Source organism: Oncorhynchus keta, chromosome 5 (genome assembly GCF_023373465.1).
Source record: "Oncorhynchus keta strain PuntledgeMale-10-30-2019 chromosome 5, Oket_V2, whole genome shotgun sequence".
Taxonomy (NCBI): domain Eukaryota; kingdom Metazoa; phylum Chordata; class Actinopteri; order Salmoniformes; family Salmonidae; genus Oncorhynchus; species Oncorhynchus keta.
The window spans coordinates 2,030,685-2,048,672 of record NC_068425.1 but is presented as its reverse complement, the minus strand read 5'-3'; the positions used below and the strand labels follow the sequence as shown (position 1 = coordinate 2,048,672).

Sequence of the window (17,988 nt, the reverse complement as noted above, 5' to 3'; positions counted from 1 at the left end):
GATGGATCTCACACCTTACAGGTGGCTAGGGCCAAGGGAAGAGGTAGGGAGCGATTTTGAGACCGGATGTAAATGTTGAGGAGACTTTCCCAATCACACCGAGTTTCCCTAACGCCTCGATCTGCACTCAAACCTGTTTCATTATGAAATCCAACATGTTTATGGGATACGTGTGCAAAAAAATATTCACCTTTTTCCTACTATTTATGTGAAGTCTACGCATACAATTTGATGCATACGTTAGATTTTGTCACGGATCCTTCCGGAGCTGTCATTACGCACACCTGCTCTCTATTCCCAGTGATTAGTAATTGTATAAGTGTGCCCTTTGTTCACCATTGTCCTGTCGATAATTGTTCCAATGTCCATTGGTTGTGTGTTTTTGGCTTTCATGCCATTGTGGATTGCGCAGATGATTACGGATCTCGTCCCGTGTGATAATCATTGTGCCATTGTGAATTTATTTGAGGTACTCCTGGCTCTTTTGTTTGGGTCTCAACCTTGTGTTTTGTATAAGTGTTTGTTTGGTCTTCGTCCCCATGCCTTTACATGGCATGCTGTAATTTGGGTAAATAATAACCCCTATTACGCATTCCTGCACCTGTCTCCCGATCCTTATACCAACGGGACAGATGTATACAATGTATGCACCATGCAGAACGCAATGCAACTGCCTCTGCAACGCAAACGCTGCAAGGCAAACGCAGCAAAATGCAATGACGCTGTTGGTCTGATCGAGGCGTAATGGTTATCTCTCTGTTCTCTCCCTCTAAATGAAAAGACACTTAACTCTGCATGTCTAGCAGATTGGATGTTAGCCTACCACCTCAAGCAAGATAATCTGCTCTTTCTCACTGGAAAAGCTTGCCTGCTCCATGACCTCGGCCATGGTTAACAACTCCATTGTGTCCCCCTACCACTCTCCACTAGCTCCCATCCTCAGTGTGCATCAAATTCAAGTCCCTGTTGCTTGCCGACAGGGCAGCAATGGGAATCGACCCTCTCCAATCTTCATCAGCACTGCCAAACTTATATTCCTTCATATTGCCATTATACACTGTGCGAACAAAACATTAACAACACCCCCCTCCCCCTTTTCCTAGCCTGGCGGGTAGGAGCTTTGGGCCAGTAACCGAACCCCCAAGCTGACAAGGTAAAAAAAAAACTGTCATTCTGCCCCTGAGCAAGGCAGTTAACCCAATGTTTCCCAGGTGCCGATGGCGTGGATGTCGATTAAGGCAGCCCCCCGCGCCTCTCCGTTCCTCCTGGGCCCCTAGCTGTTGCATATCTTTGTCCTACCACACCTGATTCAACTAATCAATTGCTTGAGGAGGGATGTCCAGGGGGATATAAATGTTTTGTCTAGAACAAATATAATTATCTGCCAAGTAGAATAGGAAATTGTAATAACTCTATTCATTACATTTGCACTTGCAATGTTCTGTACATTTCACCTGAGATGTCACTGACTATACCTCAGTTGTACTTCTGTTGGAATTGAACAAAAATAACTGGGGGTCCCAAGGAACGTATTAAATTAAATACTGTTCCACTGTTCACTCCTAGTAAACAGTCAATCAGCTTGGTCCATAATGTGACTCATTACAATCCGAGATAGGGGAGGGTTTGGCCGGCAGGGATGTCCTTGTCCCATTGCACACTAGCGACTCCTGTGGTGGGCCGGGCGCAGTGCACGCTTACACGGTCACCAGGTGTACGGTGTTTCCTCTGACACATTGGTGTGGCTGGCTTCCGGGTTAAGTGGGCATTGTGTCAAGAAGCAGCGCGGCTTGGTTGCGTTGTGTTTCGTCGGACGCACGGCTCTCGACCTTCGCCTCGCCCGCGTCCATATGGGAGTTGCAGCGATGAGACAAGACTGAAAGACTGAAAAAGGGGTACATTTAAAAATGTAAAATAAAGCCACACATAGGGTGGACCTCAATATGTAATGGATACGCATCGGTGCGCTTCACAATGTTAAAATATAAACACACTTGGAGACACCTCATCATTTTTGTAGAGGGGTTGTTTCCCGGGCAGCGCTACCGTAGCTAGGAAAATAGTATAGAAACCAGGGCCACTTGCATTTCCCCCACACTTTTCAATCAGGTGTGTCAAAAGTTAAGTACTTTCAATACAGCTGACTTCCACTGACATAGGCTTTCGTAGTTCATAATAATAGCCCTTTTTGTTCCAGTCTTATCTTTAGATAAAGTGGTAGCCCATCATGGGCAGGGGCCAGTGGAGGCTGGTGGGAGGAGATATAGGAGGATGGGCACATTGTAATTACTGGATTGGAATTAATGGAACAGAGTCAAACATGTGGTTTACATATGTTTGATACCATTCCATTTATTCCATTATAGCTATTATGATGACCCATCCTCCTATAGCTCCTCCCACCAGCCTCCATTGGCAGGGGCCCATGGTAGGGTAAATATATTACTGAAATGGACTTTTCCCCAAATGGGAATATTATTTTCCATAATTTCCAATGTTGCCCTGATCTTATCCCTTCAATTTACTTTTCCAGTACATTTGGAAAGTATTCAGACCGCTTTACTTTTCCACATTGTTACGTTACTTCCCTATTCTAAAATTGATTAAATAGTTTTTCCCCCTCATCAGTCTATACACAATACCCCATTATGACAAAGCAAAAACAGGTGTTAAAAGATTTTTGCTAGAAAAATAAAACTACAGACAGATATATAACACTTACATAAGTATTCAGACACTCAGTACTTTGTTGAAGCATCTTTGGCAGCGACTACAGCCTCGACTCTTCTTGGGTATTCTTCTTGCATATGACGCTACAAGCTTGGCACACCTGTATTTTGGGAGTTTATCCCATTCTTCTCTGCATATCCTCTCAAGCACTGTCAGGTTGGATCTGAGCGTCACTGCTCAGATTTTTTCAAGTCTCTCCAGAGATGTTTGATCGGCTTCAAGTCCGGGCTCTGGCTGGGCCACTCAAGGACATCCAGAGACTTGTCCCAAAGCCACTCCTGTGTTGTCTTGGCTGTGTGCTTAGGGACGTTGTCCTGTTGGAAGGTGAACCTGGAAGGTGAGCGGGTGTGGTTGGTATCCGAGGCGCAAATGAAAAGGTCGGACCCTATGTACGAGTTGTCAACGGCCACGTTGTTATGAGAATGGCTGTAACCTTTCAACCAAATCTCCTGGTGTTTGTGCTTCAAAACGCTCAGTGGCTGTGGAGGCCTGTCAGTCACCACCACGTCCGCATGTGGCAACCTCTTCAGTACCTGTGAACTGAGACGAGGATATCGGTCTGTGATATCGCAAAGTGTTTCACCAGTGGTCAGTTGCTGGACTGAAGCCATTATTAGTGTCATTGTAAGGGGTGACAGTCCCCCACAAAGCCGAAGGTGTATCATCGGAAGCAGAGTATACTCTGTGCATCAATGTTTTTCTTGCTGAGACGACCGCAGTGCTTGCGGAAGTGTCCGAATGGCAAGATAAGTTCATCTCAACTACCGTACTGCACGACTGCAAGGAGGAGGGAAGTTGCTAATTCGCAGAGACAGCTGGCTCGAAATCATGAAAAGAATGGTCAATTAGGTTGGCTGATGTAATGTGTCGTAATATCTCCTCGGATCGGATTCTGCACCAAGAGGTTTCTAAACGTTTTTTTCCCCCAAGGGGTGCTTTCGACATATACCCCTCGTGAATGACTGCATTGCGGCTAGAGTTAGGGGAGAACAGTGTGGTCAGTGGAGAAGGCACTGTGGCCTTTGACCATACCTGGTTGGTTTTCCAATCCATCAATGGGAGTAACCGATCCATCAAGTCTGCTCCAAGTAGCAGGGGTACAGATTCGAGGCTAGTAACATACACAGGGTGAAGGAGCTATACGTCCTGGAAGTGTAGTTTCAGCATGACTCTCAATGTGAGAGGCGAGGTAGTCTGAGGAGCCCCACGAAGTGTAGTGTCACATCGTTCCACTTTTAGTTGGGTTCAAAGCTCTTTTGAGATCATTGAACATTGTTTGAGAGATGGACGATATTGTCGCGCCCGAATCAATTAACGCATGACAAGTTAAGCAATCCTCCAGGACTGTTTCCAGGTATGGGCGTTTAGATTCGTGTTTAGTGGACATATTCCCCACAAAGCGGAGTGGTCGTTCACAACGACGTGATGTGCCATTTCTGTTCAAGGTGGAAGCAGATCAACTTTTCAGATTTTGAGTGGGCTTGGCTTTAATGAAGAGTTTGACCTTTGCAACCTTTGTATCAGAGTCTATAGACAAAGCCCGTGGGCTTGTTTCTTGATCAAGCGGGCCCTGGATAGGGTCTCGAGTGAGAGCGGGAGAAATTAGAATTTTACCGTCCTTGCTATGGGTGTTAATTCCTGACTACCTGGTGTCCGGCAATTCTCCGTCTAGTCCTTGTTATCTTTTAGCCTTTTATCAAAATGTTCTCGCAAAATGTTCTCTATTTTGATGATAAATAAAACCTGTATAGGCTATTTGGGAATTAAACCTTAAATTAACCTGAACCTTGTTGATCTAGGTTAATGTGAAAAGTTTCAATTGTCACATTGTAGAAAACCAATCAATTTGGATATTATTTAAAAGATCCACTTGAAAGATAAATCTGGCAATTTCACTTGTTAGTAACTTCTTGGGCACAGGGGGCAGTATTTTCACGTCCGGATAAAATGCATGCCCAAATTCAACTGCCTGCTACTCATCCCCAGAAGATAATATATGCATATTATTAGTAGATTTGGATAGAAAACACTAGTTTCTAAAACTGTTTGAATCATGTCTGTGAGTACAACAGAACTTATTTAGCAGGAGAAACCCCGAGGACAAACCATTCAGATTTTTTTTTGAGGTCACTCTCTTTCAATAGGGTTTTAATTGGGAATCCAGATTTCTACGGGACCTTCTTGCAGTTCCTATCGCTTCCAATGGATGTCAACAGTCTTTAGAAATTGGTTGAGGTTATTCCTTTGTGTAATAAAGAAGTACGGCCATCTTGAACAAGGGTCATTTGAAGTGTACTGTTAGATAGAGGCACATGACCAGAAAGCATGCTACAATTTTGTTTTCTTCCTATATTGAACACAGATCATCCCGTCTTCATTTTTTAAAATTATTTACGTTAACAAATACCTAAAGTTGTATTACAAAAGTAGTTTTAAATGTTTTGGCAAAGTTTACAGGTAACTTTTGAGATATTTTGTAGTCACGGTGAATAAGTTGGAACCGGTGTTTTTCTGGATCAAACGCGCCAAATAAATGGACATTTTGGATATATATCGACGGAAGTCATCGAACAAAAGGACCATTTGTGATGTTTATGGGACATATTGGAGTGCCAACAAAAGAAGCTCGTCAAAGGTAAGACATTAATTATATTTTTATTTCTGCGTTTTGTGTCGCACCTGCAGGGTTGAAATATGGTTTCTCCCTTAGTTTACGGAGGTGCTATCCTCAGATAATAGCATCGCTTGCTTGTGCCGAAAAGCCTTTTTGAAATCTGACATGTTGGCTGGATTCACAACAAGTGTAGCTTTAATTTTCTATCTTGCATGTGTGATTAAATGAAAGTTGGATTTTTATAGTAATTTATTTGAATTTGGCACTCTGCATTTTCCCTGGCTTTTGGCCAGGTGGGACGCTAGCGTCCCACATATCCCAGAGAGGTTAAATTGAATGAGACATCGATATCCAGTTGGCTGGATATCTTAACGTGGTCCACGTTTGGGTGTCACCTAATTCTTTTTCAAGTGATGTACTGGCGATTCTTCACCACGAGTGATTGCAGAAAGCTGAAATCAAAACGGAAGTACAAAAGGGTGGGACTTCCGCCGCGCAAGGCGGAGGAATTTCAACGGGACACAGGAAAAATAAAATACTGTTTCCCTTTGTTAGCTTAGCATCTTTGGCAAGTTTATCCTACTTTGTAAAATAAATCTCACTTCCAAGCACAAAATAGGGCCCCTTCACCATGGAAAGGGGGATTTACTAGTGACGTCTCACATTAACCCATTCGGCATACTTTGCTAGCATTATGTTGACCGGAGCGACACGGTACATAAATACAGATACGCTTGTGGCCTAACCACACTGTCTTAGCGCGGTAGACGGACGGCTCAGTCACCGAAGAGATCTATCTTATTTCTAACCTTACTGGCTCTGCCCTTGCTCTAGAAATTAGACAGAAATCGTACCGTTTGGCCTAACGGACTAAATCTGGAATTTACAACTCATTGCCCTAACTATCGGCAGACAACTGGAGGCACTATTCTTAGCTTGTTCAAATGGAAACACACACAACTAATATCTTTCTCTAATCCGCATACAACAGTCTGTTTGCACAATTGATATATATAATTCAACAGCAAAGTCCAATTCTACCTTAGATTCCTTGCAAGGGGCGTAATAATATGTCGTGTCTTTGGCATCATTAAAGTGAAGACTGTTATTTTATCAAATAAATTCTCTGTAATTATTATTATTACGTGATTAAACGAATCATGTAAATTTAATTAACTAGGAAGTCAGGGCACCACGGAAAATCTTTAGATTACAAAGTTAGAATGTTCTGAATATAACTCTTCAGATATTTTCATATCTGATCAGTCTTCTAATTAATGAATTATTCCTAACCTCACGTTAGTGTCATTCCAAATGTCGTAGATTGTTGGTTATCTGCACGAACCCAGCCTTTACTATGAATCATCCATACATCAATTGTCTTAATCATTTATTTACTAACTAACTAAATAATCACAGAAAGAGAGTCACTACACAGTTGATAATTATATTAATTGAAATGCTAATCCTTTGCACATGAACACTCACTCATTCGGTAATAATTTCAGTCAATATATATTTACACCCAGTGTGTCATCACTGATGGAAAGTTCATCCGAGGGTCTCTCTCTGCTTCCCTGAAGTCTTTCGTGGTTAAAATGGATACTTCAGAGTACCATTCAGAAATGTTCTCATAGAATAGAACGGCGGTTGTCGGTCTTCGCAGGTTGACATCATTTCTAGCTGCAGACTAGTTAATTAGTATCTAAGATTTGCTCTTATTCTTTCGGGATCGATAGTCTTGAGTTGAACCATTTCTAGCCGTGTAGCCAATGCTCCATGTGGTATGGTTAGGAATTCAACAACCATTGCAACCTTAGCTTATACTGAGGTTTTCGTGGTCTAAACTCAACCTGTGCTCCCTCAGTGTCCATCGAGGTACGCGTGGTCTGAAGAGGATTTCTTCAGGAGGGGTTTTTATTCGTAGCAATAGAAAAGGACTGTTCCATGACGCCAGATCATGTCTGTGCTCACGGAGGCGGGCCAATGACTTGGTTAAACTTTAAAGGGAATAGGTTAATTAAAGGTTTAACATCATATTACATAATTTCACAAATAGTTTAATCTTTACTCATTCATTTTATACAAGAATTAGATGCAAACCCCATAACTGAGAAATGTACATATTCAGAGATATAGTCATGTGTGTTTCCTGTCCTGAGGTCACCAAATGAAACACACCCATCCCTTAAGTGTCCACGGACCCTTCCCACCTTCTCACAAGTGGACATTTTGTATAAAATCCCTATTTTGGGGATTTAGGAGTTCGCCATGTGAAATCCTTTGTTCTCTCTATGTGTCTCTTTCTGCATGGCCAGGAGGAGAGAGTATCCTCCAGGAATTTACGACCTGAGATAACAGAACCTGGGGGTAGGAGAGAGAGGGGGGCACGAGCTATACCCAAAAAGGGCCACGTCATGCCAATAATATATTTTTTAAGTGATCATTGCTTATTTATTCACGTTTACAGTGTCAATTTCAATCAGGCACTGACGTTATCCACCTGAGAAACACTGGTAACCCGGAAACAGAATTGAAGCAGAAACAGAAGCAATTGACCATTGAGAGTTCTCAAGCTGTGAGCTTTTCACACTTTGATGTCACAATCAGAGCCAATCATAAGCGTAAAAATGCTCACAATAATAATAGATTGTGAGTTATTTTACACTGTGAGCTTTTTTACAAGACACCGGGCACTAAGCCAGCTACCTAATGAATGAATCACTCAGCCAAAATACTGACAGAGATGTGTGTGCATGTGTGTATGCAAATGTGTTGATATGTGCATGCGCATACATGTGTGTGAGTGTGTGTTACCCACATGGCTGTGTCTCCTGCCGGCCCCTGCAAACTCCAACTCGCCAAAGGCGTCAGTGGGGTACTCTGAGGAGTGCTGAGAGCTATCCCACTGGCTGACGATGGCCGCCCCGAAGAAGTCTCCTGTAGCGATGGAGCAGTGTGTCTCCCGCACACCACCACACTGACACAACACCCCATTGCTGACAGGGAGAAAGAGATACACATGAATACACACAGACACACACACACACACACACACACACACAACCAGCCATAACAGTCAACAAATAACACATAGACACACACACACTGACATCATTTGCTTTGCATGGACTAGATACAATTTGCATCGGGTAACTGTATTGTAACAATACTGTAACTGTATTGTGTCAGACAGATGGATCACTCAGTGACCCAGAGAGAGGCTGTACCTTAATGAGTCCTCTACGAATGTGGTGCAAACTCTCTTTTTGATGATCTTGGGGATCCAGCTCTGTGAGGGAAAGAGATTGTCACTATTAGATACTCTTGCTGAACTCTCTAAAGTTATATAACAGGCTACACAGCCTACAGATGTTGAAGTGTAAGTGAAATAGGGTGATTGGTAGCAATTAGTAAATAGCCAAGTCAACATACACGTTGTGACTCTCAGAAAAAAGGGTATTCTTTTTTGTCAATGATCTATAACAAAATACTCTGTAATGTTAAAGTGTAAGAGAAATTTTAACATTTGTAAAAACAAATAGGAAAAATAAAACAAATATATCTTAAATAAGTATTCAACCCCCTGAGCTTTCCACACCTGGATTGTGCAACATTTGCCCATTCTTCTTTTCAAAAATGTTCAAGCTCTGTGAAATTGGTTGTTGCCATAGATTTTCAAGCAAATTTAAGTCAAAACTGTAACTCGGCCACTCAGGAACATTCACCATATTCTTGGTAAGCAGCTCCAGTGTAGATTTGGCCTGGTATTTTAGGTTATTGTCCTGCTAAATTCAACTCGCACATCTGAGCTATCTTTTTTGCAGGTGCATGGTAACAGTTTAAGAAAATTTGAAAAAGAAGGAACCCGCACACTGCTCTTGATAGTATCACTGCTCTTTAATAAGCTTTACGTATCGGCCTTCGTCAGAGCTCTGAGGCCGATACAAAAAGCTTATTAAAGAACAGTGATACTATCAAGAGCAGTGTGCGGGTTCCTTCTTTTTTCTCATTTCCCCTTTTTTCTCAGGTTATTGTACTGCTGCAAGGTGAATTCATCTCCCTGTGTCAGGTGGAAAGCAGACTGAACCAGGTTTTTCTCTAGGATTTTGCCTGTGCTTAGCTCCATTCCATTTATTTCTTATCTTGAAAAACTCCCCTCTCCTTAACGATTACAAGCATACATGATGCAGCCACCACTATGCTCGAAAATATGGAGAGTGTAAGGGTTTTCTAACGAAGAGGAGTAGTAGGAGTAGTATGAAGGATCGGAGGACCAAAACGCAGCATGGTAAGTGTTCATGTTTTTTTTATGAATAACGAACACTGAACAAAACAATAAACGTGAAGTAAATCAAACCGAAACAGTCCCGTGTGACACAGACACTAACCCTGAAAATAAACACCCACAACCCAAAAGTGAAACCCAGGCTACCTAAGTATGATTCTCAATCAGGTGAACCTTCACCCCAGTCTGAGGTCCTGAGTGCTCTGGAGCAGGTTTTTAACAAGGATCTTTCTGTACTTAGCACCGTTCATCTTTACCTCGATCCTGACTAGTTTCCCAGTCTCTGCCGCTGAAAAACATCCCCACCGCATGATGCTGCAGGTCTCTTCCAGACGTGACACTTGGCATTGTCGTGGAAAATTATATAATTAGTCATGCTATCCCGTGTTTAACTGCTTAAAGAATAGTCTCTTGTTATATACTAGTGCTTTTTCTAAACGTGTCTTTGTGTGACTTAGTCAGAAGACTGGGCATATAGCTCAGATCCGTTTAGGTGCAACAGCAGCTTGTGAGACATCCCATGAGTTTACTGTAGGAAGTCAGCTGTATAAAACCTTGCAGAAAGGAGCACATTATAGTGTGAACTGTGACAAAACGCAGTTATACGTTTGAGCCCTCGTGCTATCAACCTGGGCTATCTTAATCTGCACAGACAAACCAATTGCCCTTTACACTATGTTGCGTCCCTGTTTCCCCACATCTGCTAAACTGCCTTGTAGACAAGACGTTGTACTTTTTCTATAAAAGCGGAGACCCAACTATGTTCGTTGGGCCTTAACTATGCACTGTTGCAGTGCATGGTTAGTTGCTCCATTTGTGCTAATCTACAGTCTCTCTCTTCTTTAGAATTTCCCCCACAATTTCAGGCCAAAGAGTTCAATATTGGCTTCATCAGACCAGAGAATCTTGTTTCTCATTGTTTCAACATTGAACCAACTTGGAATAGACGTTGAATTGAAGTCTGTGCCCAATGGAGTCCTATAAAACAGCAAAAGCGTAGAATTGCAGGAAATTTGCATTTTCTCTTCCACAACAGATGTAGGATTTGTTTTTAAATGTAATCTCCTTTTAGATTACATTCCTTTTAGATTACATTTTAAAGACAGCAAAATATGTGAGGACCACCAAAATCAAATAACTACCACAGTCAAGGACCTCCAATATGTAGACAACTGTGCAATTATCGCTCACTCCAAAGCAGACCCCCAAACTGCCCTCAAATGCATCTCCGAAGCATACAAGAGCCTGGGACTGAGCCTGAACTTACAGAAAACAAACAAAAAAAAGGTGCTCCACCAACCTGCCCAAGGACAACCACCAAATCTGATAGTAACTCACGTTGGAAAGGGAACCACTTGACAACGTGGAACACTTTGCTTACCTTGGCAGTCACCTCTCACAACGAGTCACCATTGAGGAAGAAATACAGATCAGGAAATGCTGTGCCAGCACAGCCTTTGGAGAACGGACAAATCACGTGTCCAAAAACGACAACCTCAGAACCAACACGAAACTCATAGTGTACAAAGGCTGTCAGAATCCCAACCCTCTCTATGGCTGTGAGATGTGGGTGACATACAAAAAGCACATTCAAAAACTGGAGCGTCGACAGCAACAGTTCTTGAGGAAAATATTGAACATCAGGAGGGAGGATCGACGGACCTGCGTCCTGACCCAGGCCAACATCCCAAGCATAGAATCCCAAATCAACTCCGATGGACAGGACACTGCCCAAACAACTGCTGTACTGGCAACTGGCAGGGGTGAACACATGGGGGCAAAATAAATAAGGTACGGCCATCCTTAAAACCAACCTCAAAAAATGCAATATTAACACAACAAACTGGGAACTCTACACAAAACAGAGCCACATGGCAACAATTTACACACCAAGCTACAATAGACTATGAGGACATCCTCACAACTCTGGCCAATGAAAAACTGCACTTCCCTCCAACCTCACATGCAGCGTCTGTAGATGGGTCTGTGGCTCAAGGATTTGCCTGCTCAGCCACAGCAGGACCCACAACAAGCAAGCCACCTAAAAACAACCTGTGAAAAAAAATGATCCTCCACCTCGAGGGATTGCTGATGACTGAATAAAAGACATTTGATAACAAACAACAGCCACACATGAATCATTATGTCACCAGAATAAGATCCTCAATATTTATTGGAATGGCGCATCAAACTCATCACCGTGCATTTTTGCCAAGTTCATAACTTATTTCATCTGTAGCCTTATAAACTGCATGCTTTCCCAAGGCATAGTGGGAGGACCACACAACATATCATCACGTGACTCCAAGTTAACTTCAATATGATGGTTACTAAATCAATATTGGCGCATAAAAGGCGTTTTCTACCGCCATTTTGCGCATACATTTGACCGATACAAAAAAGATCCCACCATGACGAACAAACAAATTGTCTGTTGATATTTACGAAAACGTCCCTACATTTCCTGTTTCCATCAACCCGGTTGTGACTTTTTTTAATGCATCAGGTACAGTAATTCACCCGGATGAAACGGTTGAATGGAAACCTGGTTAGTGTCTCTTTATTTGCTCTCTTGAAGATGTCCTGCCTTCAATTGCTTGCCTCTCCTTTGTTTATTTTTCTTGGCTCAATGACTTTCATGCATAGTACCATATATACCAGCATGCGGGCTATCGTGTCTTATTTTCACAAGTTTAGTTTGTGAGAGGCTGCATACAGACAACATTTATGGGCCAACTGTTACTCATAACCTACATTTATGGTCTGTAAGTGAATGAATGAATGAATGATTGAATGAATGAATGAATGAATGAATGAATGGACATTTTATTTTTGATTCACAGACAATGATTCATAGACAATGATTCACAGACAATGATTCATAGACAATGATTCACAGAGATAATTCTTCCAATTTTCTGTGCAGTGCGCGCCGCATAAAGAGTGAAAAAGATATCAATACATAATTGTAAATAAGGTTATCCGAGCAATAATTATAACCCTAGGGCAGTAAAAAAAAAAAAAAAAATATATATATATATAATCCGGATAAATAAATACAGAAAAATGAAATGGAAGGCGTTTAAACCCAATCTAGCACAAAGGGAAGGTTTAAGTGTGAGACAGGCCTACAATCTATATAAATACCTGCCATTTGCTTTATAGGAGATAATTATTTTTATCATTTAATTATAGGTTGCACTTTTTATTTTATTACAGGCTTTATCTAAAAATTCCGCGAACGGAAATAGACAGAAAAATATAAAAAGAAAAAAAAGTATATCTGGTGGGCTTTCAGGAATAAGGACAAGGGTATATCATGGTAGAACGGGCAATAGATGATAACATCTATTTCATTCTCTATTTCTCAAAAGTTACATAGTCTTTCCTCTTCCATTTCACAATTACACCGACCTGTTTTAATATGCAGGAACAATATCCCTGATCTTACCTGTGCACATAGCAATCTATTGCTTTTAGGTGGTTGTATATAATATCGCTCACACAGAAACGCAACCTTAATGAAACAAAAGGTTCACTATTTGGGTTTATGATTAATCCACCCATTTCTTTCCGTATTGCATCATTAGTTGTTTTTTTAAACAGCATTGTCTCTCTTAATCTGAGTCCAACTGTTGGAAAAGGTCAGACATTTCGGTTGCCCATGCTCCCCCTATGTAGATCCCAGCTGGCTATTCTGGCAATTGGCATATCCAACAGTCTATTCCAAAGTCTCACCATACACACCTTCCATCTCACCTCACAGGGTTCCCAGCCCATGTCCCCAGTTATTGCAAGTATAGGTGCAAACTTGTGGATACTTACACTGAACAAAAATGTGCAACATGCAACAATTTCACAGATTTTACTGAAATACAGTTCATATAAGGAAATCAGTCAATTGAAATGAATTCATTAGGCCCTAATCTATGGATTTCACATGACTGGGATTACAGATATGCATCTGTATTCTCAGTAGGGGCATGGATCAGGAAACCAATCAGTACCTGCTTTGATCACCATTTGCTTCATGTAACGCACTTCACATCAGGGTGCTGATTGTGGCCTGTGGAATGTTGTCCCACTCCTCTTCAATGGCTGTTGCGAAGTTGATGGATATTGGCGGAAACTGGAACACGCAGTTGTACACGTCGATCCAGAGCATCCCAAACATGTTCAATGGGTGACATGTCTGGTGAGTGTGCAAGCCATGGAAGAACTGGGACATGTTCAGCTTCCAGGAATTGTGTACAAAACCTTGTGACATGGGGCCTGCCTTATCATATTGAAAAATGAGGTGATGGCGGCGGATGAATGGCACGACAATGGGCCTCAGGATCTCAATGCATTCAAATTGCCATTGATAAAATACAATTGTGTTTGTTGTCCGTAGCTTATGCCTGTCCATGCCATAACCCCACCATGGGGCACTTTGTTCACAATGTTGACATAAGGAAACTGCTCGCCCACACTGCCATCTGCCCGGTACAGTTGAAACCGGTATTCATTAATGAAGAGCACACTTCTCCAGCATGCCAGTGGCCCTCGAAGGTGGGAATTTGCCTGTCAGTTACCACGCCAAACTGCAGTCAAGTCAAGACCCTGGTGAGGACAACGAGCACGCAGAGGAGCTTCACTGAGTCAGTTTCTGACAGTTTGTGCAGAAATTCTTCAGTTGTGCAAACCCTCATCAGCTGTCTGAGTGGCTGGTCTCAGATGATCCTGCAGGCGAAGAAGCCAGATGTGGAGGTTCGGGGCTGGTGTGGTTACACATGGTCTGCGGTTGTGACGCCGGTTGGACGTACTGCCAAATTGGCTTATGGTAGAGAAATTAACATTCAATTATCTGGCAACAGCTCTGGTGGACATTCCTGCAGTCAGCATTCCAATTGCATGCTCAAAACTTGAGACATCGGTGACATTCTGCTGTTTGACAAAAATGCACATTTTAGAGTGGCCATTTATTGCCCCCAACACAAGGTGCAACTGTGTAATGATCATGCTGTTTAATCAGCTTCTTGATATATCACACCTGTCAGGTGGATGGATTATCTTGGCAAAGGAGAAATGCTCACTAACAGGGATGTAAACATTTGTGCACAACATGTGAGAGAAATAAGCTTTTTGTGCATATGGAAAATTACGGTGAACTTTTATTTAAGCTCATGAAACATGTGACCAACACTTTACATGTTGCATTTATATTTTTGTTCAGTGTAAATGATAACAAACTGCTCTGTTATTGACATTTGAGATACTTCTTAGCACCCCAAACTCCTGCTGAATAGTCATTGTCAATAAGTAATTGTCACAAGGGTTGAAAATGAAGTTATTCTTGTATCCAAATCACCACAGGAATTCTGTGCCATTTATGATCAATTTACAGTTGTGCAGATATATAAAAAATATTTGCCAAACACAATGGCCTTACGCTATGGCCCTGAGTCTGTAGATTTTTGGCAATGAATGCAAAGCATCTGGCATAGACGAATGTAGGCTATATCAAGATTAGGTTACAACAGGTTTGGTGGAACTGTAAGATCAAGATTAAGTTACAAAAAGTTTAGTGGTGCTTGTAAGCACTTCGAGACTACTGAATTTTAGTCATTGGTTAAAGAGATTGAGGGAATTATATTTAAATGACAACCACAAGTCTGAACTCGCGTTGAGGTGACGTGGTCACAGACTATTTACTGCAATTTACCTCTGGTTGGAGAGTTAATGGCAAAAGAGCAGTAACTGATCATAGAGTGAAACTGAGAAAAAGGACCTCAACGTTTTTTTTAAATTGTAGGCATATCATTGGAGATGTGGTCATCTGTTGTCTTACTATGAGATTATTTTTTATTCAAACTGACATTGACGTGACCTTTGACCCTAGACTGCAGTTACTGCCTTCTTGCTTGGTACACCCACTGGAATACGTTTCCATTACCTTTTTTTTTTGTTTACACAAACTTGTTTTCATATATGTATTTGCATGTGGCTGTCGGTGTCATATAGTTTGATACTTGTATCAGCAAAGAACAATAAATAATACCAAGGTAAACCGCAGTGTAAACCAAGGTAAACAGTAGACACTGCAGCCCAACGCTCAGTGAAACCAAGGTAAAAATTAGACACTGCAGCCCAACTTTGCAGTTACTGCCTATTTTATTGGGTTCACTGTAACTTTTTGCAGTTACTGCCTTTTTTATTGGGTTCACTGTAACTTTTTGCAGTTACTGCCTTTTTTTATTGGGTTCACTGTAACTTTTTGCAGTTACTGCCTTTTTTATTGGGTTCACTGTAACTTTTTGCAGTTACTGCAAACATGACTCCCATTTTCTCCATAACACAACACAATGGAGGCAGGATATTTGTCCACATTATAAAGCATGTATTTAATGTATAAAAATGTAAATAACCAATGTTTGACAAAAATGTGCATCTAATGCTGTTTTGCTTGCTAGGGCAGTCAGTATAGGATAGGCTATCACTCTCCCAGCTAGTCTATTATGTTTTGATGGCTGTTTTAACAATTGACGGGCGTCAATTTTTTTTACAAATATCTGCGTAATCCCACTTGGGTCAAACTCCCGGAGTAGGCTAGGCTACTGCAATTTGATCCCTAAATTACATCCGAGTAAAATGTATATTTTGGAATAAACGTTTTATTTATTATATGATAAATCGGTTAACGCTATACTTGTTGCATTCAGCGAAACATTTTTAACAAATAAACAGAATCACATGGTGCATAACATATTTTAGCTTAATTTACGCAAGGGTTTGCCATGCGTATACCCAAAGGTTATTTCATGTTCGAAATTGCACAGTTTATAATAGTAGACCAAACCTGATCTTTCTCTGATTTTTCTGTTCCCGTTCTCCTTCCGCCTCCTTCATGCCTTTTATCCGTATCCTTCATGGTGCGCTCTATACCCCTCCCTCTCGCCTCTTCTCTGGCAAGGAAATACAAAAAAAATCGAATAGGTCCGAAACCGCAAAACAAATAGTTTGAAGTTGACAGCTGGAAGTGCACCGCAAGCGGACACTGGTTTTGTATGGGGTGGACACAGCGATGTAAAACTATTCGGAATGGTCAACTCGAGCTGCGCTGCGCTCCGCCCACAACCTGTCACACTGAGCAACCTCAAGATGTTTACAGAGCTCGATGTACAGAAGCTCTGTGTCGTAAAGTATAGCCGAGCCCACGACAGGTATGTTGCAGGCACGGTGTAGAAATGGGAGGCTTCCAAAGGGATGTTTGGGAAGGGAGGGCAGGAAAGAATGTCCGGGGCATCTCGAGTGCATTCAGTTACATTAAAGTATCTGTGTTTCCCCATCTTTGGACCACCAATCGCGAACGAATGAAACCTCTGCCCTAGGATGTTTAACATTGTTTGTGGTGTTACTGTTCAATCGTGGCGCAAGTTCTCATTCAAACGCAAACGCGTACCATCAAAGAGAGTGAGATCCGCTCGGACTCTTGAAAGTCAAAACAGAAAAACGGAAGCGTGGTGCCGAAAAAGTTAGAAAAAAACAAAGAGCTCTTGAGGCCGTCACTGCTAAATGTGGGAAATTAAGACTTTTTTTGCTAAATGTTCTGGTTCTGCTGGTCCGAGTGTTGTGTCTGGGAGAAATGTACAGATTATTTGCTCTGGTGTAGTCGAGGTAGGAAAAAAACAGGAAGACAGTCACGCACACTGACACAGATCATGTACTACCACTACTGCCAGTCAGGCCTAATATTTTTTCCTGTATATTGTATGAAATATATTTCATACCTACTATAGTAGGCTAATTGTGGAAGGTGGATTCGGAGGAACATTTGGACACTAGTCTACTTGCAATGTAGCCTAACGAGTCGTTAGATTGTCTTTTATAGCACATGAGTAAGGCAATGGCCATCTTCTACACATTTATAGAGTGCTTTTAAACGTAAATGTATTACAATAAAGATCCATTCGTGGACTGTCTGTGTATTTTAATTGTTTAATCAGTTTATTCGCTTCTGAATTTTTCTCTTCAGCCCAGCAAGTGAGTTTATGAGCTGGAGAAGCAAGTGACTCTGGTGTCGGATTACATTACATAGTCAAAAGCACTGAAAGCTGGAATGTCCCACCTATCTCCCGTTTATTTCATTTGTTGAAAGGCCTGTCACAACTTGACAGAAATGTACACATAGGCGAAGCACACAACGCTGGAAATCTATCCGCATCCACATAAACTAGTCCCGGCATCGTTCTTTGACAAACACAATAAATACATTAAATAGAAGAAAGGAGAGGAAGAGAGAAAGATACAGCCAAAACATTAAGGAACTGGAAGTCTGGCAGCCCAAACATTAAGGAACTCGTTTTTTTTTATCGGT

At 41.6% G+C, this 17,988-nt stretch overlaps 1 protein-coding gene across 1 annotated transcript in view; it reads right to left on the bottom strand.

Moving 5' to 3' along the window:
• The window catches only part of LOC118384258 (transient receptor potential cation channel subfamily M member 4-like), a 70,414-nt gene extending 53,153 nt beyond the window's left edge, over positions 1-17,261 (bottom strand). Inside the window, exons 1-3 of the mRNA XM_052518381.1 lie at positions 16,471-17,261; positions 8,575-8,636; positions 8,166-8,343 (exon numbers count right to left, since the gene is read on the bottom strand). Coding sequence (XP_052374341.1) covers positions 8,166-8,343; positions 8,575-8,636; positions 16,471-16,542 — 312 coding nt within the window. The 5' untranslated portion in view covers positions 16,543-17,261. The remainder of the gene's footprint in view (positions 1-8,165; positions 8,344-8,574; positions 8,637-16,470) is intronic.
• Positions 17,262-17,988: the final 727 nt, after the last annotated feature.